At 39.9% G+C, this 22,705-nt stretch overlaps 1 protein-coding gene across 23 annotated transcripts in view; it reads left to right on the top strand.

The window, feature by feature from the left end:
• The window catches only part of PUM1 (pumilio RNA binding family member 1), a 130,976-nt gene that overhangs the window by 24,563 nt on the left and 83,708 nt on the right, over window positions 1-22,705 (top strand). For all 23 annotated transcript variants that reach the window (XM_033227396.1, XM_033227398.1, XM_033227413.1 and 20 more), the window contains exon 2: window positions 6,310-6,378. In XM_033227396.1, coding sequence (XP_033083287.1) covers window positions 6,310-6,378 — 69 coding nt within the window. The remainder of the gene's footprint in view (window positions 1-6,309; window positions 6,379-22,705) is intronic.

Here is a 22,705-nt window from a genome sequence, read left to right on the forward strand (position 1 = left end):
GGTAATTTTTGTATTTTTGATAGAGACGGGGTTTCACTGTGTTGGCCATGCTGGTCTTCAACTGGTAATCTCGGGTGATCCGTCCACCTCGGCCTCCCAAAGTTCTGTGATTACAGGTGTGAGCCTGTAAATTTGTTTTAATATAGGCATTTTCAGTGTGATTTAATGAACTCCCCAACTCAGTGATACTTTTGTAACTGAGTTTGCTTTCTGTAATCAAGCAACAGACAACTAGTCAAATCGGCTCCAGTAAAGGGATGTTCATTGTAAAGACACACTGAGAAGTTCAGGGCAAGAATGCCAGCAAAGCAAGTACAAGAACTGAACCAGAATGCTAGCAAAACCTGTGTTGTTTTTAGTGGTTTTATTCCAGAATGCTTGGTCTAACATAGTGTTTGCTTTATTCTGTTTGAGATTCAGTGTTCAATAATAGCTGCTTGAAAAATTGATAAATTGTAATTATTCAAATAATTGATATTTCTATTTGGATCATTAACTTCTTACAATTCAGAATTCCTTTGTGCCCACGTCTGTTTAAATTTATTTTCCATGGCTGGGTGCAGTGGCTAATACCTGTTATCCCAGCACTTTAGAAGGTGGGAGGATTGCTTGAGGTCAGGAATTCGAAACCAGCCTAGACAACACAGTGAGACCTTGTCTCTACAAAAAAATAAAAACCAATTAGTTGGGTGTGGTGGTGTGTGTCTGTAGTCCTGGCTACTTGGGAGGCTGAGGTGGGAGTTTGAGGCTGTAGTGAGCTGTCATTGTGCCACTGCATTCCAGTCTAGGTAACAGAGTCAGACCCTGTCTCAAAAAAATAAAATAGGCTGGGCGTGGTGGCTAACACCTGTAAGCCCAGAACTTTGGGAGGCCATGCTGGAGGATCACTCGGGCTCAGGGCTTTGAGACCTGCCTGGGCAATATGGTGAAACCCCATCTTCTACAAAAAATACGAAAATTAGCTGGACATGGTGGTGCATACCTGTAGGCCCGCCTGCTCAGGAGGCTGAGGCAGGAGGATCACTTGAGCTTGGGAGGTGGAGGTTGCGGTGAACCTAGATTGCACCACTGTGTCCAGCCTGGTCAACAGAGCCAGACTCCATCTCAAAAAAAAAAAAAAAAAAAAAAATCAGTAAGGTTGTCTTCTAAAATTCCTTTATTTCTTGGCTTGATAACTAATACGGTCTCCTAATTCTCTTCCTAGCCCTCTACTTAGATTTCCGTCTTTTATTTCTACTAGTCTACACTGTAGTCATGGAAAATAACGTTTTTTTTCTTTTTTTGTATGTTTTTTTAGAGACAGGGTTCAAGCAATTCTCTTGCCTCAGTCTCCCGAGTAGCTGAGACTACAGGCGCGCGCCATCACACCCAGCTAATTTTTGTATTTTTAGTAGAGACGGAGTTTTGCCATATTGGCCAGGCTGGTCTTTAACTTCTGACCTCAGGTGATCCGCCTGCCTTGGCCTCCCCAAGTGCTAGGATTGCAGGTGTGAGCCACGATGCCCAGCACACTTTATTTTATTTTTGAAACAGAGTCTCCCTCTGTGGCCCAGGCAGGAGTGTAGGGGCGTGATCTTGGCTCTTTGCAACCGCCATCTCCAGGGCTCAAACAGTCCTGCTTTAGCCTCACGAGTAGCTGGGACTAGAGGCACATGCCAAAAGATTTGTAAAGTGGTGCTTTTAATTTTTCATTTTCCAGAATGTGGTAATATAGCTCCAGGTTTATCTATTTGATCAAAAACCTTTAAAAAAAAAAAAAGACAGGATCCCACTCTTGCCCAGGCTGGAGTGCAGTGTCGTGCTCATGGCTCACTGCAGCTTGAAATTGCTATGTTGCCCAGGCTGGAGTGTGACATATGTTTACAGGCACAGTCGTAGTACACTGCAGCCTTGAACTCTTGGGCTCAAGCAGTCCTCCTACCTGAGCTTCCTGAGTAGCTGAAACTACAGGTGCACGAGACTGCATCCAGCTATCTGTTTTGATTTTATAATGTCCTATGTGGTAAAATACCAACTCAGTGTGCTAAATTATGGTTCTGGTTAGGGCAGAATCCATGTTCAAAAAAGATTGCAGGTATTGAGAATTACAGAAGAAAATTCTGGGATCTGGAAATGGGAAGAAACTCAGAAACACAGATGATGTGTATGGATGATAGCCTTGGGTGGGATAAAGAATGGAATATAGAGTTAGGTTAGGCACTAAAGTTGTCAGCTCACTTCACCTCTTTAGTAAAGGGAGTGGGAGATGCCTTTATTGGGAGGAGCAGCAGCAGAGAAAGCCTGGGTTGGGATGAGGAAGTTACACATTTTTGGCAAGTGTCCCAAAGAGAAAAGAAGGAAATGGTTTTGTGAAACCAGAGGAGATAGATAAGGTCAATCAGTTGAAAGGGGGTGTAAGGTGGGGGCTGCGGGGGGGGACGTCGAGGGGAGATATTTTGCAAAAGCAAAAAAGGAATTAGTAAATAGTACTAGAAATTAGGGCCTGGTGCGGTGGCTTATGCCTGTAATCCCAGCACTTAGGGAGGCCAGCACTTAGGGAGAGGGGGAGGTGGGTCATGTGAGATCAGGAGTTCGAGACCAGCCTGACCAACATGGTGAACCCCCGTCTCTACTGAAAATATACAAAAATTAGCCAAGTGTGGTGTGGCATGCGCTTGTAGTCCCAGCTACTTGGGAGGCTGCAGCAGGAGAATCACTTGAACCAGGGAGGCGGAGGTTGCAGTGAGCCAACATCACGCCACTGTACTCCAGCCTGGGCGACAGAGCAAGAGTCTCAGAAAACAAAACAAAACATTAACCTGACACTCAAATAGATTTCTAGAGAAAAGGGAAGTATAGAAGAAACTTGAAAGGCTTATTCTACCTTGATGGGAGCATTTACTCTAATTATAATTGGCAGCTAGCTTTTCTCGTTTATCATGGAAAATACTTCACTTTCCTAAAATATTTCTTACAAATATTTCCTACAGTGCCTTCATTCTTTGGTTTCTCTTGATTCCTGAACATCTTTTTCTGAGTATTTTGTTTCCTAGGAAGAATTTTGTCTGGAGAGTCTGCCCTGTGCCTGTGATTGTACAAAATACAGCTCCCGGTATAAATATATAAGTTCCCAAATAGTTAAAAACTTTTGTGAGCGAATGACTTGGTTTATCTCATGTAGTCAACGTGGGTGAATGGTTTAAAGTGGAGTTTCTGCACTAGTGAAACTCTTAGAAATTGAGCCTTCTTTCTCAACAATTGACTATAAGAGGTAGGGCAGGAGGGTGGTATACAGGGATAGGGAAAGAGTGTGGTTCTTGTATAAATGAGGCAGAGGGAGATACCTTGAAAGAGGGGAGGGTGAGTAGAGAGAAAAAGAGAGGGAGAGAGGAGACCAGACAGAGAGAGAGGGCCCGGGGAGACAGGGAGAGAGAGTGCATACATCAAGAGAGCGTAGATAAATGGTGAAGGAGAATGGTGGCAGGAAGATAGTATAGAAAGGAATGGAAAATGCTACAAGGGCAGGATGAGCAAGTTTTGAAGGTAGGGAAGAGATAGTGAAAAGCAAAGACAAGACCAAGAGAGCACATTCATCAAAACCCACAGCAGAAACTGACAGCAGTTTCATCTAGTAAAATAATAGAATACTGGAGGTGAAAACTTCCTTGGACTGCCAGGGGGCAGCTTGGTGGTACAGAAAGGGCCTTGAACTTTAAATTGGAAGACTTGGATTAAGATCCTGGCAGTGCCATTTAAGTGCTCTCAGCCTTAGTTTCCTCCTGTGCTCTTCCGTGCTTAACAATGGTTGGGGAAGGCATTTCTCAGAGGATAAGTTTCCTAATCTCTAAAATGGGAATAATCACTGTGAGATTGTTGTGATGGCTACATAAATATGCACAGCACATACTTTTTTTCTTATTCTTCCTACTTAGTTTCCTTGGGACATATAAATAGAATTTTCAATATTTCTGGTTGAAACTATATTTGTAGATTTTGGATTTCCAAGAAATGCCTAGCTCTATTTTTGCATTTGATTTACATGCTTTGTCAATGTTAATGCTGGCCTAAAGGTTTATCATTTCATATAACATTTGTAGAGTTCCCAACGAACATCTTGTCTTCATCCTCCCTACACTCCTTTATTTTTATTATATACAGTTTAGGAGTCTATTTATTGTGCTCATCTAAATAATGTAAATACTGTGTAAGATGATCATAGCTCCTATTTCAGGGCCTTTTTGAAACACCACAATATTATAAGCCTTGTCTGTCTCTTTGTGCTCGTGTAACTAACTGAATTTTACTCTGAGTTTTATAAATTTCAGTGTTTAGTGAGCATTCTCAATCTTTTGTATCTTAGTGATACAGTGTATCTCATTTGTAGCATAGTATTGGCTGTGGGTTTTAAAAATATGTGATTGAAAACAATAATGCAACTGTATCTTTATGCAGTGTTAGTTCTGACAGTTAAGATTCTTAGGTGATGTAATGTATAGGCAGCATGTTAATTAAATTCTTTTTTTTTTTTTTTTTTTTTCGGAGCCTGTCTTACCCAGGCTGGAGTGTAGTGACTTGATTTCTGCTCACTGGAGCCTCGACTGCCCGGGTGCAGGCTATCTTCCCACCTCAGCCTCAGCCTCTGGGGTAGCTGGGACCATAGGCATGCATCACTATGCCCGGCTATTTTATTTTTATTTTTATTTTTAAAAGTTTTATTTGTAGAGACGGAGTACTTTATTGCCCAGACTGGTCTTGAACTCCTGAGCTTTAGTGATCTTGCCTCAAATAAAATTCTTAAACTGATTCTCTTAACTGTATTCTGGCTCATGTTCTCCATACTCTTCTCTCATTGCTTGGCCCTAACTTGACCCTCTTTACGTTTATCCAGTGGTAGAAATTGTAAACTGACATTGGAAGGTAGTGGAGATCAGAGGGAGGAGTTTGAGAGAAACTCCTGCTTCAGGTAGTCAACATTGTTGTTGTTGTTGTTTTTTTTTTGGAGACAGAATCTTGCTCTGTCACCCAGGCTGGAGTGCAATGGCGTGATGTTGGCTCACTGCAACCTCCACCTCCCGCCTTCAAGTGATTCTCCCACCTCAGCCTCCTGGGATTACAGGTGTCTGCCACCATGCCCGGCTAATTTTTGTACTTTTTTGTAGATATCACCATGTTGGCCAGGTTGATCTCGAACTCCTGACCTCAAGTGATCCTCCAGCCTCGGCCTCCCAAAATGCTGGGATTATAGACTTGAGCCACCGCGTCCAGCCTTTTTTTTTTTTTGAAAAAGGATCTCGTTCTGTTATCTAGAGTGCAGTGGTGTGATCACGGCTCACTGCAGCCTCTAGCTCCTGGGCTTATGTGATCCTCCCACCTCAGCCTCCTGAGTATCTGGGTGTGTGCCACCAGAGCCCAACTAATTTTTATATTTTTTGTAGAGAGGGCAATTTTGCCATGTTCCCCAGGCTGGGAGCCTATGTCTTTAATAAATAAAGGAATGTACTCTTGAATCCCTTGCCCAGGGATGGGTAGCGACTCTAGCTTCAGGCAGCAGAGACAGCTTGCTGCTTATAACAGAGAAAACCAATAAACTAGTTGAATTATAACTGTTTTGAATAATCTATTTCACACATCATCCTTGATGTTATTACCTTGTAGGAATGACTTTGGAGATAGATAGGTAAATGGAAGCCTAAAGAGATTGTTATGCTGTAGGTAGGATTACATTTAACAATGAGTAAGGTTTGGAGGGATTCTTGTGACACATTATTTTCTCCCCCTGGATATGAGGTTTGGGGAACCCCAGGGATCTCCCAATATGGAGAAATATTGGGATACTTCATTATAGGGTTTGCATCCCCCCCTTTCCTGAGGTTTACCAAAGAGAAATAGTGGATTGGATCAAATGCACTCCCTAATTTAACTTAACTATTCACAATTGGGGAGGAGCCATGATCTTTTGACTCATTAGGTCACACAGTCATCTTGAAGACATCATTGCTCTTCAGCATATTGGTCTTTACTTATTAAATTAAAAAGTATGAAAAATAGCTAACATAATTCTCGTGATGGAATTTGCTTTTTCATTTATTTGGATTTTGTGCTTTTCTTGTTTTGAAAATGAAAGGGAATGGGAGGGGAGAAAGTAGGAGTCATTGCTGAACCTTGATGCTTAAAGGTAGGTGAATGTTTAATCTCCATCACTTGATCATTGCTATTGTCTTTGCCAATGTCTGAAAGTAAGCATAGAATAAATTTTCAGTTGTGTGTAATGTGTATGTAAAATTCAAGATGCTGACTTGAAGATTTTTCCTTCTCTATTCCAAACAATAGGTGCGTTCCATGGATGAACTGAATCATGATTTTCAAGCACTTGCTCTTGAGGGAAGAGCGATGGGAGAGGTAAGTGAACTGGTGTGTCAGAAAAGTGGGTTGTTTTTAAGGGAAGGTTGGAGTTGTCTTTGATCAAATGTGTCCAAATCTAGTCTCCAGAAATATGTGCTTGCTTTTCCTTGTTGCCATTCTCATGATAGGGACAGGATGCTGGAGAATTTTGCCAAAACTATGTCGTTAAAAGAAGAATGTTAACCATAACCTGATGTCTTAAAAGCAAAACAAAGTAGCCAAAATGTGAGCACAAATTATTAAATATTAATTCAGCTATAAATTGAGTCATTAAAAGCTTAAGAAGTATTTTAATTTTATATGCGTTAAATTAAAGGCCAACCTTTGCCTCATTTTCCAGTGGCTAGGTTCCCCCCCACCCCCCTCCCCCCCGTCAATGGCAAAGGGAGTCTTAGGTTGGCTTACTAATCAGAAAATGTCAGTAACCTATTTTTAGAGTAGTGCCTTTTTTGAGGAAGTTGTTTAGAGCTCCATTGTGAAAGGAAAGTTGTTAGGTGGAGGAATTATGGAAGGTAGAGACCTAAGCTAGTCATACCTTACAGGAAATTCACAAATAAGAATTTTGCTTTGATTGTAATGTTTAAAATTTGCAGAAACAAAATTTACTTTTATCCATTACGTCAATAGAGAAGGTTGCCATAAGTCTTAAAAAGGAAGGGGAGTATAGATATTAACATGTAGCCAACTACTGGCTATTCTAGCTGTGACAATAAGCATGTATTGATGACAAAGATAGAATATACAGTTTGAATTAACTACTTAAAATACCACAGGCCCACAAGTGGTATTTGTTGTGGCTTTCTTGTTCTGGAAAGTAACGTTAGGTTTTCTCTTCCATTTCATTTTTTGTGTATCTAACATTTGATAGCTCCTACGTTGATTTTAATGTTTCACAAGAGGGAGAATTACTTTATTCTACGGTCCTCATTTATACCATTTATTAGATACATTTATTCTTTGATTTAGCAAATATTTGATCCCTAGACACTGTGCTAGGTTCTGAGGTCAAAATTAGGATAATTACACTTCTGAGTTTGAAGCAAATATTCCTTGATTGCCTTTGTGGTTAGGCAGTGAATAGTTAAAAATTGTTGATGTCTAAACTGAGATTCTTGCTTTCTTTGTTATAAGATTTTGTTTCTAACTTTCTGAATCGTCTTGTGGCCACAGAGTCCAGTGTCCTATCATCTTGAGTTCATACATTTTTGGTCTGTTTTCCTCCTAGAACTTTAGGAGATGATTGGGAGATGTCCTTGTATTTCCTGTGCCTGTCACACAATGCAAATCAATAAACCCTGTATGGTTTAGAAAGTCTAAAATACTTTGTCACTAAGTTTTTGGAGCAGATTTGAACAGAAAGTTAACGTATTTGTTGGATATTAAGCATAGAAAGAGAAACTATGTTTATTGTCTTTCTTACTCCTATAATTCTAACCTAGTGTATTTCACCAAAAATCTAGTTCCAGGTTGTTTTTCTTTCTTTTTTGAATTTTTTATAAAAATAGAAACAGAGTCTCACTATGTTGTCCAGACTGGTCTTGGGCTCAAGTGATCCTTCTGCCTTGGCCTCCCAAAGTGTTGAGATTACAGGCATGAGTCACTGTGTCCAGCCTGTTTTTCTTTTTAAAAAATTAATGATACAAAGTAAGAATAATGCCCTGTTATTGTTTTGTGAGCGACAGTTTATAATCACTGAATGCTTAGAGGTTAAGTTTATTTAAATGACAAGTTGACAGTGTTAAATTCTTTTTTATCTTTTTTTTCTTCTTCCAGAAACGCCTTTTTTTTTTTTTTTTTTTTGATATATGTATAATTCCTCGGGCATGGATATAGGCATATGTTAATAACAAGACAGTGTATTCCATCAGTAATGCTGTGTCATTCTTCCTTTCTCCACTATTCACAAGTAATAGTAACAACTACCATTTATCAACCATAGGTAGATGCTAAGGGGTTCTTATGCATTATCTGATTAATAACTCTATGAGGACAGTTCTATTATCTGGATAAGGAAAAAGGCCAAGAGAGACGAAATAATTTGCCCAGGGTAGCACATCTAGTAAGTGATAGGATTCTTCCCTGGCTTCCTTCCGCCGCAAAGCATGTGCCCTTAATTAGGGTAAATGAAGTTAATATCTGTAAAATAATTGAGAGATTAAACATTTCCTAAGTATGGAGTGAGGTTTCTTTATTCAAGGAATTCTTTTTTTAGCTAGTTGAGGAAACAATTAATATACATATAAACAGAAAGAGCAAATTTTTTTCTGTGTATGGTTGGCGTTCAGAGAAGGACGGATCATTATTGACAGGACTATTTAGACTTTAATGGAGGAGGAGACATATTCCTTAAAAAGCATCTTCTAGTTTAGGCTTTGGATAGGTACAGATTAAGAGAATTTTTTTGCAGCAACGTGAGAATAGCACAAAAGAAAAAATGAAAGTAAACTTTTCCTTTTCTTTCTTTTTTTTTTTTTAAAAGAGACAGAGTCTCACTTTGTTGCCTAGGCTAGAGTGCAGTGGCACAATGTCGGCTCACTGTAACCTCTGCCTCCCAGGTTGAAGCAGTTCTCCTGCCGCAGCCTCCTGAGTAGCTTGGGACTACAGGCGCATGCTGCCATGCCCGGCTAATTTTTTTTTGTATTTTAGTAGGAGCGGGGTTTCATTGTGTTGCTCAGACTGGTCTTGAACTCTTGAGCTCAGGCAGTCCGCCCACCTCGGCCTCCCAAAGTGCTAGGATTACATGCGTGAGCCACCGTGCCTGGCAGAAAATAAGCTTTTATAATAAAAAAGAACAGCTTCTAATTAACTTCATTAAATTTTCTTCCTTTTTAGCAATAAAATATCTCTGAGAGGGAGTGTGTATAAATACAGTATTTACTGGCCAGGAGCGGTGGCTCACATCTGGAATGCCAGCACTTTGGGAGGCTGAGATGGGCAGATCACCTGAGGTCAGGAGTTCGAGACCAGCCTGGCCAACATAGTGAAACCCTTTCTGTACTAAAAATACAAAAATAAGCTGAGTGTGATGGTTTGCGCCTGTAGTCCCAGCTGCTTGGGAGACTGAGGCAGGAGAATCACTTGAACCCAGAAGGTGGAGGTTGCACTGAGCCCAGATAGTGCCACTGTACTCCAGCCTGGACGACAGAGTGAGTGAGACTCCGTCTCAAAGAAAAAAAAAAAAAAGACAAAAAACAAACCAGTATTTACCCATATAAACACTAGACGTAAATTGCATGACTTTTAAGCCAGGCACAGTATCTTCATTTCAGTTACTTTTTTTTTTTTTTTGTGGCTGTGTGGGCACCTATGCGCGTGTGCATCTGTGTGAGTCTAGGGTAAACGCTAGTTATGTAAAGAATGTATGGAGTCTTTAGAATTCAAATAGAATTGGTTCCCTTCAAAGTAATTGATTTCTAGTAGTTAAAGTTAGTGCTGGTTGGCTCTTGTTACTTTTTTTTCTTCAAAGCCACTGTTGGCCTCTTGGTGTCACTTTGAAAGGTTTAGAGTATTTCTTAAAAGAAATCTTGCTAAGAAGTGACTACTTAAAATATCACTCTCCAAGCTGTTCTTAGCTGAAAGACTCATAGTACAAGTGCTTTATGTGCCTCCTATTCTACAAAGCTAATATAAAAAAGAAGATAGGAAAATATGTTAGGATCAGGGCCACAAATTATTTAAAAATGTTTTGTCTGCTTTCCTTGTTAGCCCCTTGCATTTGGCTTAAAGCCCTGAAAAGTTTAAAGGCACATACTTTAGCAGATTTTATTTACATATCAAGAGATCAGTCCGTTAATCAAGGATTCTAGAAAAGGATGTTTGTAGTACAGAGGAAGGCTCACTGACCTTGGGCTTCTGGGCTCTATTTCTAAATTGGTTTGATTTATGATCTTGCATAACCTGTTTGCTCCACCTGTAGGTTGGCAGCTTTGTTACTGTTCATGACCTAGAAAAGGTTGGATTTTTAAAAAAGAGAAGTTGTAGTTGGAAAGTACTTTGAGAGTTTGACAGAAAGGTACTTTGTTCGCACAGTTGGTTTTTTAACTTTTAAAAATCAAGGACCTTTTTTCCCTTAAGATTCCTTTTTTTTTTCTTTTTTTTTTTTTTTGAGACGAAGTCTTGCTCTGTCGCCCAGGCTGGGGTGCAATGGCCGGATCTCAGCTCACTGCAAGCTCCGCCTCCTGGGTTCATGCCATTCTCCTGCCTCAGCCTCCCAAGTAGCTGGGACTACAGACGCCCGCCACCTCGCCCGGCTAGTTTTTTGTATTTTTAGTAGAGACGGGGTTTCACCGTGTTAGCCAGAATGGTCTCGGTCTCCTGACCTCGTGATCCGCCCGTCTCGGCCTCCCAAAGTGCTGGGATTACAGGCTTGAGCCACCGCGCCTGGCCTCCCTTAAGATTCGTTAATGTTTTATGTGTAGTAAACTTGACAACTTCCAGGGAAGTTAAAATAGTAGTGAATACTAGCTTATTTCTACAACAAATGAATTGTATTTAGATATGTGACTCTTCATCTTTGTCTTAGAAAGCTGAAGCATAGAAAAACATACCCTTGATTATAACAAGTTTGTAAACTTGACAAAGGAAATCTAGAAAGTGCTTCTGTATATAGAGTGATAACGAATCCTACCTTCTTCATAGGAATTAGGATAACTTGAGATGTATTTAAATTGTAGCTTTATATTCTCATTAGACATTATATAGTACTTGATCCATAGGTGTGGGATAGCAGAATGGCAGAGGGAGGAATTTGATAGTGATTTGGGTGAGCTTTAATCCAAAGAAAGGCAAAATTTGGTGGGCTAGAAGTAGCATTGGATTGGGCCAGAACTCTGATGCCACAACTTCTTAGAGCTGAGATTCAAACATTTATCTTCTTTGGACTTACTTTTTTCTACCTGTAAGATAAAGATGTTGAACTAGATAATTTCCCAGGACCTTTTCAGGTCTAAGATTCTGAGAGCTTGCCCTTGTTTCTCTCTTTAAGAAGATAGAAAAGAGGAATTGTTCTGGCTTTTTTAGGATATACTAGAGAGTGTCTAAAAGATATCCTTTTAGATTGACTTTCCCCCTGTGATTTAGAGATTTTGTAACTTTTCATTGGGTTTTTTTTTTTTTTTGGGGAGACGGAGTCTGGCTCTGTCACCAGGTTGGAGCGCAGTGGCGCAATCTTGGCTCACTGCAAACTCCGCCTCCTGGGTTCAAGCGATTCTCCTGCCTCAGCCTCCTGAGTGGCTGGTGCATGCCACCACACGCCCAGCCAATTTTTGTATTTTCAGTACACAGGGGTTCACCACGTTGGCCAGGATGGTCTCTATCTCTTGACCTTGTGATCTGTCTGCCTCGGCCTCCCAGAGTGCTATGATTACAGGTGTGAGCCACCGTGCCTGGCCTCATTGGGTTATTTAAAGTGACTTATTCACTGTCTGCAGCTGCCCAGGACATTTAAGTGTCCATAAGAGTTTGTGGGATGGTAATGCTGGAGTCAGGGCAAGTATTAGCCTGACTCTAGTGTGGAGACTAAATCTGTTCAATTGTTTTCCACATCTTTCCATTATGGCAAACAGTGTCTCAATAGAATTGGAGGCTTTTGAATACCTAAAAGTAATTCTAGAATCCACAGCTTTGGGAGGGCTACCTTGACACTGGCTGTTCCTTGCAATTAGGATGCCATAAAAGCAGCGTAGTTGACTCCAAAATGGATTGAATTTTGGGAAGACGTCTGTCAGCAAAATCATATAGACTTTCTTGCTGAAGGGATGAAAAATTAATAATGCCTTGAGGTATATTAATATAAAAATATCTGACCAAGCAGTGTAGTTAATTCCCCTTTTTCCTCAAAATGTACCCTTTTTTTTTTTGAGATGGAGTCTCACTCTGTCGCCCACGCTGGAGTGTAGTGGTGCGATCTCAGCTCACTGCAACCTCGATCTCCTGGGTTCAAGCAATTCTCCTGCCTCAGCCTCCCAAGTAGCTGGAACTGTAGGTGTGTGCCACCATGCCCAGCTTATTGTGTGTTTTTTTTTTTTTTTAGTGGAGACAGGGCTTCACTATGTTGGCCAGGCTGGTTTCGAACTCCTGACTTCCAGTGATCCACCTGCCTTGGCCTCCCAAAGTACTGGGATTACAGGCGTGAGCCACTGCATCTGGCCAAAATGTAACTTTCAAGTACAATAATAATAGTAAAAACACCCTAGTTCCCTTAACTTTTTGGGCAATTTTTTTTTTTTTTTTGGACATCTTGCTCTTAAAAGGAAATGTTTATTTTAGAAGAAACAGCTAGCCACGCCAAGTGGCCTGGAGGAATAAGATCTTGGTAAATGGCTTATATTAGGTTAATGACTACTAGAGGTAAAGTGACCTTTTTATCAGTATTGTTTGAGGAAGCTCCTGGGACCCAAAATAATAATTTTTGGATTGGGATCGGGCACTTTGAGGAACGAGATAGGAGAAGGTGTTTTCTAACCCTGGAAATGTGGTCATATCTGACATTTTGAACGTGGTTCCCAGGTCAGTCCTGACTTTGAGACCAAAATACAAACCCCACCCATTCTTCTATCTGTCTTATGACCTGCACTGGGAAGACCAGGAACCTACTACTGTGTGTAGATGTTAAGCTGTCTTGGAATGTTTGAATGCAGCATATCATATGTTTGCAGCAGAAGATCCACATGCTGTTACTTTGTCTTCATTAAATTTCTTCCCTTTCATCAACCTCCTTTGACTCTTTTATCCATATTAACATGCTTTATTGGAGGGGAGACTATAATAAACAGTAACACTTTTCAATATAATGATCTATATGATATCATTATCCATATGATTCTCCCAATAGGTTTTTGAGAGGTATTATTCCCATTTTTTTTAGATGAGCAGAATGAGCCCTAAGGTTAAATGACTCCAGCTAAGTTCTTAAGTGTCAAGATGGGGATTATCTTCAAATTCTGTTTTTTTTTTCTAGGCTCGGAAGTAATAATAGCTACAAAATATTGAGTGTATACAATTTTCGCAGAACTTTGCTAATCACCTCATGTATGTTACAGTTTTTACAGTGGTCCTGCAATATTATGATGCCCTTTTTTTAAGATGAGGTGAACAAGAATTAGAGAGGTTAATGTAATCATTAAGACTATGTTTGAACCCAGATCTCTTACTACTCAAATCCTAAATTTTTCTGGTTGGTTTCTGCATATTCAGAGTCTACTTATTCAAAATTTAGCTTCAGATATCAGCTCCCCTAGTAAAGCTTTTTTGTTCCCTCCCATTAGAAGCTGTGAAGGGGAATTCAAGTAGCAAGTGATCTGTAGTATTCTTACAGAGATGATACAAATGATGATCTGGGCTTTATCTTCTGCATACTGGACTTCAAGTGCTGTTTCAACAGTCATAGCCCAGTTTGTTTTATACATAATGATTCGTGTATATACAGTGATGTTTTCTTTTTTCTCATACAAAAGTTTGTTGAGGGTGGGGCTTCAGCTAATAATGTGCTTTGTAAACAGTAGCTGCTAAATATATTGTGTTGAAAGAATCATATATCAGTAAATATTTTTTCCTAAGCATGGGTTCCTTTTTACTTTTCCTTTTACATCAGAAATTGGTATCCCTATCTATTCCCCAAGGGAGCTCAGTTCAATTTAGTAAATATTGGTTGTATTTTCTGTTCACATGACTTTTTTATCCTCAGGGATGTTGGGGTGTAGAGGGAGAGAATAAGGAACAGACAAAACTGAAAGCATATATTCAGGCTGTCTGCAAATATATACATTTAAAAGCTATTCATTAGCTACTTTTGCAAAAATAAAGTATAGAATACAAACAGTAAATCAGCAGTGCTGTTATCCAAGTTGAATCCGATATATAAAGGCATTTTTAAATAAAGGATCTTTTGTTTAATATAGCTGTTACAGATCGATAGTTCTTGCTCTGGGCCATCTGTTGGAGCACAGAAACATATCCTCATTATATGTACAGTAACCAGACATAATGATGTTTAGAAAAATAGAATTACTTTTGTTACATTGCTTTCTCAAGCTGGTGTTAAACTATGTTGTGTGTAATTCCTTGGTTACTGTAACCTTGCTGATAAAGAACCAGAACATCAAAGCAAATACATTGTATTTTGATTAATTAGTATATGATGTGGTTCTCATTGTAGTGAAGCATGTAGCAAACATTTATTTTTTGTATTGTAGTCCCTATATACATAGCAGGCATATTTATGAAATATTTATTTCCTATAATGAAGGAAAAGGGGAACTTGTCCATACTGAGATCCTTGTCTTGTCAGATCAAAAATTTTAAAATACCCTGAGGCTGACTGGTTGTGGGTTCATTAGAGTATTTGGTCCTATCTTGATGCAGATTATTCTGTTATCTCAGTCGGGCTGTTTGCTTCCTGCTTTGGGCATGTGAGGGGGTCATGAAGCAATCTAGATGTTTTCATCATTGTATTTGTGAACTTCACAGTATCCTGAGGGGTCTGGAGCTTATCTGTATACTGGGCTCGCAAGTACTGTAATATGTAATTATTAAAGTGAAGACCTATTATAAAATGAATATGGTTATGCTATAGATCAAACCATATAGTCAAAACAAATTGTTATACCAAAAAGATACTTGCACTTGCATGTTTATTGCAACACCGTTCACAATAGCACAGACATGGAATCAGCTTTGGTGCCCAGCAACAGTGAATTGGATAAGGAACATGTGGTACACCTACACCCATAAAAAAAGACTGAAATTATGTCCTTTGCAGCAACATGGTTGCAGCTGGAGTCCATTATCCTAAGTGAGTTATCACTGGAATAGAAATCCAGATACCACATGTTCTCACTTATAAGTGGGAACTAAACATTGAGTACACATAGACATAAAGAAGGGAACAGTAGACACTGAGGACTCCAAAAGGGGGAAGGGAAGGAGGGAGGCAAGGGTTGAAAAACTTACTTATTGGGTAACTATGTTCACTATTTGGGTGACAGGTTCAGTTGAAGCCCAAACCTCAGCGTCACACAATATATTATAGCCATGTAACAAACCTGCACATTTGCTCTCTGAATCTAAAAAAAAAAAACTGGTGTAGTTTATTCATATATAAAAACATATGACCTTATTTATAGGTAACCTATAGATAATATAACATCCCTTATATGCTGTTCCTGTATCATGCAGAAAAGTCTGATTCACTCTGGGAATTTCATCATTTTATCAACATACTTTACTGTCAGTCTGTCAGGTTTTGTGAAGATAGTAGAGAAGAGAAATTTCTTGGCTCTCTTCCATTAATGAAATGGGAAGGTATAAAGAAAGCTTTACTTTCAGATTCAGAAGGGCATGTGTATGGGAGCTTGTTCAGGATAATTCATGACAAAATAACATGGAGTGTAAGGTGTTAACAGTATTTCTGAATGTTCTTTAATGGACTTGCTTTATGAAAGTATGAATGATATCTTTTGAAGTGCTTGGTTTCTAGGATGAAGTCGTAGCCAGACAGGGTTGTGTTCTTTGGTGTGTGCAGAAAACAGGAAACCCCCGTGCGTTTTGAAGTTTAATGGTAGTCATCAAGTTAGCAATTCTATCTAATATCTAGTTTGTGGTTGTCCTAAAATTTGTTTATTTATTTATATTTTTGAGACAGAGGCTTGCTCTGTTGCCCAGGCTGGAGCGCAGTGGCACTATCTTGGCTCACTGCAACTTCCACCTCCTGGGTTTAAGCGAAAATTCTCGTGCCTCAGCCTCCCAAGTGACTGGGATTATAGGCGCCTGCCACCACACCTGGCTAATTTTGTACCTAATAGAGGCAGGGTTTCACCATATTGGCCAGGTTGGTCTCGAAAATCTGGGCTCAAGTGATTCGCCCACTTCAGCCTCCCAAAGAGCTAGGATTACAGGCATGAGCCACCGCACCCGGCCTGGTTGTCCAAAAATTTAAAAGCTACCAAATTCTTCTTATCTTGACTTGATTACTCTTTTTGCTCTTACTGTCCCCCAGCAGCCTACAGTGGATCTTCAGGGCAGCCTCAATACCCTTTGGATACATAAAACTTAAACTTTTGATACTATATGTACAGATTTGGATCTGTTTGTGTTTTTAATTTTTATTTTTAAATTTTCTTTTTCTTCATGTACCACACAGGAGACTTAATGAATTCTGTTTTCTTTTAGCTTTTGCACTCAACTGTCTCTGCAGAATAGATTCCTAATTAAAAGAACTCCAGTGATAGACTGGCTTATGTATACTTAGTGAATTCATTCTCGATCGTCATAATGGGCAGTGACTCTTTTGAAATTATATAGCTTTTGTTTTATTTAACATTTTTTTTTTTTTTTTTTTTTTTTTGAGACGGAGTCTCGCTCTGCCGCCCAGGCTGGAGTGCAGTGGCCGGGTCTCAGCTCACTGCAAGCTCCGCCTCCTGGGTTTACGCCATTCTCCTGCCTCAGCCTCCCAAGCAGCTGGGACTACAGGCGCCCGCCATGTCGCCCGGCTAGTTTTTTGTATTTTTTTTAGTAGAGACGGGGTTTCACCATGTTAGCCAGGATGGTCTCGATCTCCTGACCTCGTGATCCGCCCGTCTCGGCCTCCCAAAGTGCTGGGATTACAGGCTTGAGCCACCGCGCCCGGCCTATTTAACATTTTTTGAGATGGAGCCTTACTATGTTGCCCAGGCTGGATTACAGTGGCATGATCTCAGCTCACCGCAACCTCCGCCTCCCAGGTTCAAGCAATTCTCCTGTCTCAGCCTCCCAAGTAGGAGGGACTACAGGTGCATGCCATGACACCTGGCTAACTTTTTGTATTTTTAGTAGAGACAGGGTTTCACCACATTGGTCAGGCTGGTCTCGAATTCCTGACCTCAGGTGATCCACCTGCCTCAGCCTCCCAAAGTGCTGGGATTACAGGCGTGAGCTACCATGCCTGACCAGCCTTTAATTGTTTTTATTTTTATTTTTTTGAGATGGAGTCTCGCTCTGTCGTCCAGGCTTGAGTGCAGTGGCGAGATCTCGGCTCACTGCAACCTCCGCCTCCCAGGCTCAGATGATTCTCCTGCCTCAGCCTCCCAAGTAGCTGGAATTACAGGCATGCACCACCACACCCAGCTAATTTTTGTATTTTTAGCACAGATGGGATTTTACCGTGTTGACCAGGCTGGTCTTGAACTTTTGACCTCAGGTGATCCACCGCCTTGGCCTCCCAAAGTGCTGGGAATTCAGGTGTGAGCCACTGCGCCTGGTAAAATTATATAGCTTAAAAAAACAAAACAAAACAAAAAAAAACTTGCTTTGAAAGCTGAGAGACATCTAAGCAGCAATTTTGTCCTTGCACCCACTTCCACAGTTCCTTTTCTTACCATTTCATGTCTGGATTACTACATTGGCCTCTTTGCTTAGACTCCCAACATTCATTTGCTTTCCTTCACCCCATTTTATGGTGTACTGTCAGATCAATCTTTTAAAGATAAATTTTATAATGTTACTACCTGTTGCCTATTGGATTAAAGCCCTAGGGGTGCTTTTTGTAGTCTCACTGGCAGCTGACATTAGTGATTTTTCACCCTCTTCTTATTGTTACCCTGTGTTGATGGCCAGTTTCCAGATGGGCACCTGCTCCACTTGCTTTCACTTCTGCCTACCTTTCTTCATTGTAGAAGGTCGTTTGCACCGTCTCACTCACTCTAAATCAGGGTTGTCCAGTCTTTTGGCTTCCCTGGACCACATTGGAAGAATGTAATCTTGGGCCACACATAAAATACACAATCACTAATGATAGCTGAACTAGAAAAAAAAAAAAAAAGAAAAAAATTGCAAAAGAAAATCTCATAATCTTTTAAGCAAGTTTCTGACTTTGTATTGGGCCACATTCAAAGCAGTTCTGGGCTGCAAGTTGGACAGACTTGCTCTAAATTCTGTTCCCTTCTTTAAGATACTTCTTGACCATCCTATCCCAGGTTCATTTCTTCATTGGTGGTTGGTTGCTCTTCCTTTCTTCATCTGTAGTAAGCTGTGAATTCTAACAGTCTATACTACATTATTAGGCAGTGTGCTTATCTTAAAATTACTTATCCGTTTGACTCTGGTTTTTCTTTTTGATCTTTTAAGTTCCTTCAGGGCAAAGAATGTCTTTTACTGCTTTTTTTGTTTTTTCCAGTAGTGTCTAATGCAGGTTGTGCATTTTACGGTATGTGCAAGTAGTACTTTTGGACATCAGCAAGTACTTCAAATACTGAAATTCATTTTTTCAATAGTCAGAAAAGCAATGTTCCCAGTTATGGGAGAGAAGATCAGATTACCTCATCTTGTCCTATACTCTGCAGTCTCCTTGATTTCATCGTTAGTGGTGGAAGTGTTATTTAAAGGCATTAGATACAAGTATTAACAGTGCTTACAAAAGGTACTTAATAACCTGGGAAAACCTTTAAAAAATCTGTTAATTTATATACTGCATAATTATTTAAAAAATCTGTTAATTATAATTATGCAACAAAGTTTGCTTTTTTAAAAAGCAGTATATTAGATTTCAGCCAAAAGAGGTATTTTGTTAAAACACCACCATGTCTATGGAAGTCTGTTTTCAGTAGTAACCAGTTGCAACAGTAGGGTAAACATTTTAAGCAGTAATTACTATATGCCAGATTGTGATGATACTTAGTAGAGAAATACAAAGAAAATCATTGCAGATGTTGATTCTTAGACAGTTTTTTTGGTGATTTGAATTAAATTAATGAGAACATAGATTTTAACGTTTAAAAATAATCTTTACATGTAAGTATTGAGTAGCATTAAAGTGGATGCAGGAAGAAATCCACTTTGCTTATATGTAGATTATTTTTAATACCATGAATATATACATATATGTAAATGTGAAATGAGAATTTGGAAGATCTTATTCCTTCACTGAAAGAGAAGGTGAAAACTTAAAAATTCTTTGCTTTATATACTTATTTTTAGTTAAAAAAAAACTGGCTTGTGATGGAACACTGAACATTTTTAATATTCCTTATTTAAGCAACAATTTTCAAAATGAGTTGGAAATTTATTACAGGTTGGGTATCTCTTATCCAAAATACTTGGGACCAGAAATGTTTTGGAATTTTTTGATTTTTGGAATATTTGCATTATGGTTACTAGCTGAAGAGCCTAATCCAGAAACATGAAATCTGAAATGCTCCAGTGAGCATTTCCTTTGACTGTCACATTGACACTCAAAAAGTTTTGGATTTTAGAGCATTTCAAATTTTGCAGTTTTTTGGATTAAGGATGCTAATCCTGTATCAGCTTGCTTAAAAATATTTGAAACTTAGGACATGAGCTCTTTTCTTAAAATTGCCATTAACTTTTGCCCTTTTGAAATTACATTGAAGTGGCCAGGCGCAGTGGCTCACGCCTGTAATCCCAGTACTTTGGGAGGCTGAGGCAGGTAGATCACGAGGTTAGGAAATCAAGACCGTCCTGACTTAACACGGTGAAACCCCGTCTCTACTAAAAATACAAAAAATTAGCAGGGCATGGTGGCAGGTGCCAGTATTCCCAGCTACTCGGGAGGCTGAGGCAGGAGAATGGCGTGAACCTGGGGGGCGGAGCTTGCAGTGAACTGAGATTGCGCCGTTGCACTCCAGCCTGGGCAACAGAGCGAGACTCTGTCTCAAAAAAAAAAAAAAAGAAAAATTATGTTGAAGTGAAATCTATCTGCTTGAGAGATATGCCTTATTTATTTCAGACCACCATACTCTCAGTTTTTATATGTTAGAAAATTAGTTGAAAATCATAACAAAAATATAGTTTGAAACAAGTAATCCACAATCCCAGTGCACTAGCAAACACCCTTCTGCTTTTATTTTTCTTTCCAGTCTTGATCCAAAAGGGAAGAATGCATGAGGAGAAGCAGTCTTTACATGTACAATTTTGTATTTTACTTTTAAAATTTAATGTTATTTTATAAATATTACGTGTAGTCATTATGGCTATTTTTGGTGAGCCTGCATTGTTGTGCTACAACTTACTTGCTTGCTTATTCATTTATTTAAAGAGACAGGGTCTCACTGTGTTGCACAGGCTAGCCTTGAATTCCTGACCTCAAGTGATCCTTCTGCCTACCAATATGCTGGGATTACAGGTATGCCCCACTGCATCAGGCCCACAGCTAATTTATTGTTGAATACTTAGTTTGCAGTTTGCTTTCAACTATTTTTCCCCCCGAGACAGAGTCTTGCTCTGTTGCCCAGGCTGGAGTGCAGTGGCGCGATTTTGGCTCACTGTAACCTCCGCTTCCTGCATTCAAGCGATTCTTCTACCTCAGCCTCCCAAGTAGCTGGGATTACAGGCGCCTGGCCACTACACTTGGCTGATTTTTGTATTTTTAGTAGTGACAGGGTTTCACCATGTTGTCCAGGCTGGTCTCGAACTCCTGACGTCAAGCAATCCACCCGCCTCAGCCTCCCAAGGTGCTGGGATTACAGGCCTGCTTTCAGCTTATCTTATTCTTTTTTTAAATTTTAATTTTTAAAAATAGAAATGGGGTCTTGACATGTTCATGTTATTCAGGCTGGTCTCGAACTCCTAAAGTGACCCTCCCACCTCAGCCTCCTAAAGTGCCAGGGTTACAGGCATGAGCCACTGCATTCAGTCTCAGCCTCAACTTTTTTTTATTTTTACAAACACTTTGAATGTATATATATATATTTTTTCTTTTGAGACTGGATCTTGTTCTGTTGCCCAGGCTGGAGTGCAGTGGCGCAGTCATGGCTCACTGCAACCTTGACCTTCCGGGCTCAGGTGATCCTCCCACCTCAGTCAACCTCCTGAATAGCTAGGACCACAGGCATGTGCTACCACACTTGGCCTTCTTTTTTTTTTTTTTTTTTTTTAAAGTTTTTGTAGAGATGGGATGTCATGTGTTGCCCGGGCTGGTCTTGAACTCCTAGACTCAAGCTATCCTTCTGCCTCAGCCTCCCAAAAGTGCTGGGATTACAGGAATCAGCCACCACACTTGGCTGTGACTCTTGATACGTATGTAGTTTCTGAAGCCCTTCGAAAAGAATTATGCTAACCAGGAATGGATGAACTTGGCTTTTTTTTTTTTGTTTTTTTTTTTTTGAGACAGAGTCTCGCTTTGTCGCCCAGGCTGGAGTGCAGTGGCGCGATCTCGGCTCACTGCAAGCTCCACCTCCTGGGTTCATGCCATTCTCCTGCCTCAGCCTCCCAAGTAGCTGGGACTACAGGTGCCTGCCATCACGCCCAGCTAATTTTTTGTATTTTTAGTAGAGACGGGATTTCACCAGAATGGTCTTGATCTCCTGATCTCGTGATCCACCCGCCTTGGCCTCCCAAAGTGCTGGGATTACAGGCGTGAGCCACCACGCCCAGCCAAACCTGGCTTTTTAAAAAGATATGTTTTAATAAGTTAAAACTTTAAATAAGGCTTTAGTATAACTTAATACCAGTATAGTTCTTAGTATTTGTAAAAGCACTTCATATACCATCTCACTTGATTTCACAACAGTCTGTGGTATGGAGAGACTAAGTTGTGTGAAAAATATACAATTTTTACAAGTAAGACTACCACATGTGATTATCAGTGGTTACCAATCAAACTTCTTCGTTTCAGTTAGTTCTGAAAGGTCCTTTCTCTGAGTTGATATCATCTTCTCTTAAGGTACTGAGAGTGTGGTGAGATATATACTAAGAGATTAAGAATTGTTTTGGTTGTTGGTCTGTCTTACCAGCTAGTTAAATATCAAGCATTCGTCTCCTGCATTGGCTACATTCCAGTGAAACTAAGCTTGTGTTGTAAGTTAGAGATGCTAGATAATAACATGATCAAACTGATCACGTCTGCAAGGTTGGCACATCCATATTAGTAGTATTTCTTAAGATGCTCAATTTCTGCTCTGAGAGACGCTCTGTGCAGCCTGTATTGAGTGTGTAATTAGCTACCTAATATTTTATTCCTTTTGAGAACAGAGTAGTTGCTAGAGAGCCCTTTTACTGTTGAGATCATCAGTAAACCTCATTGATAAATCCCTATTCAAATATTAGTGGTGGTATGGTCAAACAAGTCTAGGTAATAATTGTCTTGCCTCTTTGCAGTTCCTGAAAAGCCATAATCATGGTTCTTGTAGTGTTGTTTTGTTGGGGTAGTTAGTGTAATGAGATTTGTACTGCCATGGCCTAGGTGATGCCATGATCACTGTGTCTGATAGTTTGACATAGGAGCGTTTCATTGACAGACCATTAGTATTGTCTATTGGCTGCTACTTCGCTCTTTTAAAGAAGGATAGTAGCTGACTTTTTGGTTACTATTTCAGCATTATATTATGTTATTACA

Source organism: Trachypithecus francoisi, unplaced genomic scaffold, assembly GCF_009764315.1.
Source record: "Trachypithecus francoisi isolate TF-2019V2 unplaced genomic scaffold, Tfra_2.0 Lachesis_group12, whole genome shotgun sequence".
Lineage (NCBI taxonomy): Eukaryota > Metazoa > Chordata > Mammalia > Primates > Cercopithecidae > Trachypithecus > Trachypithecus francoisi.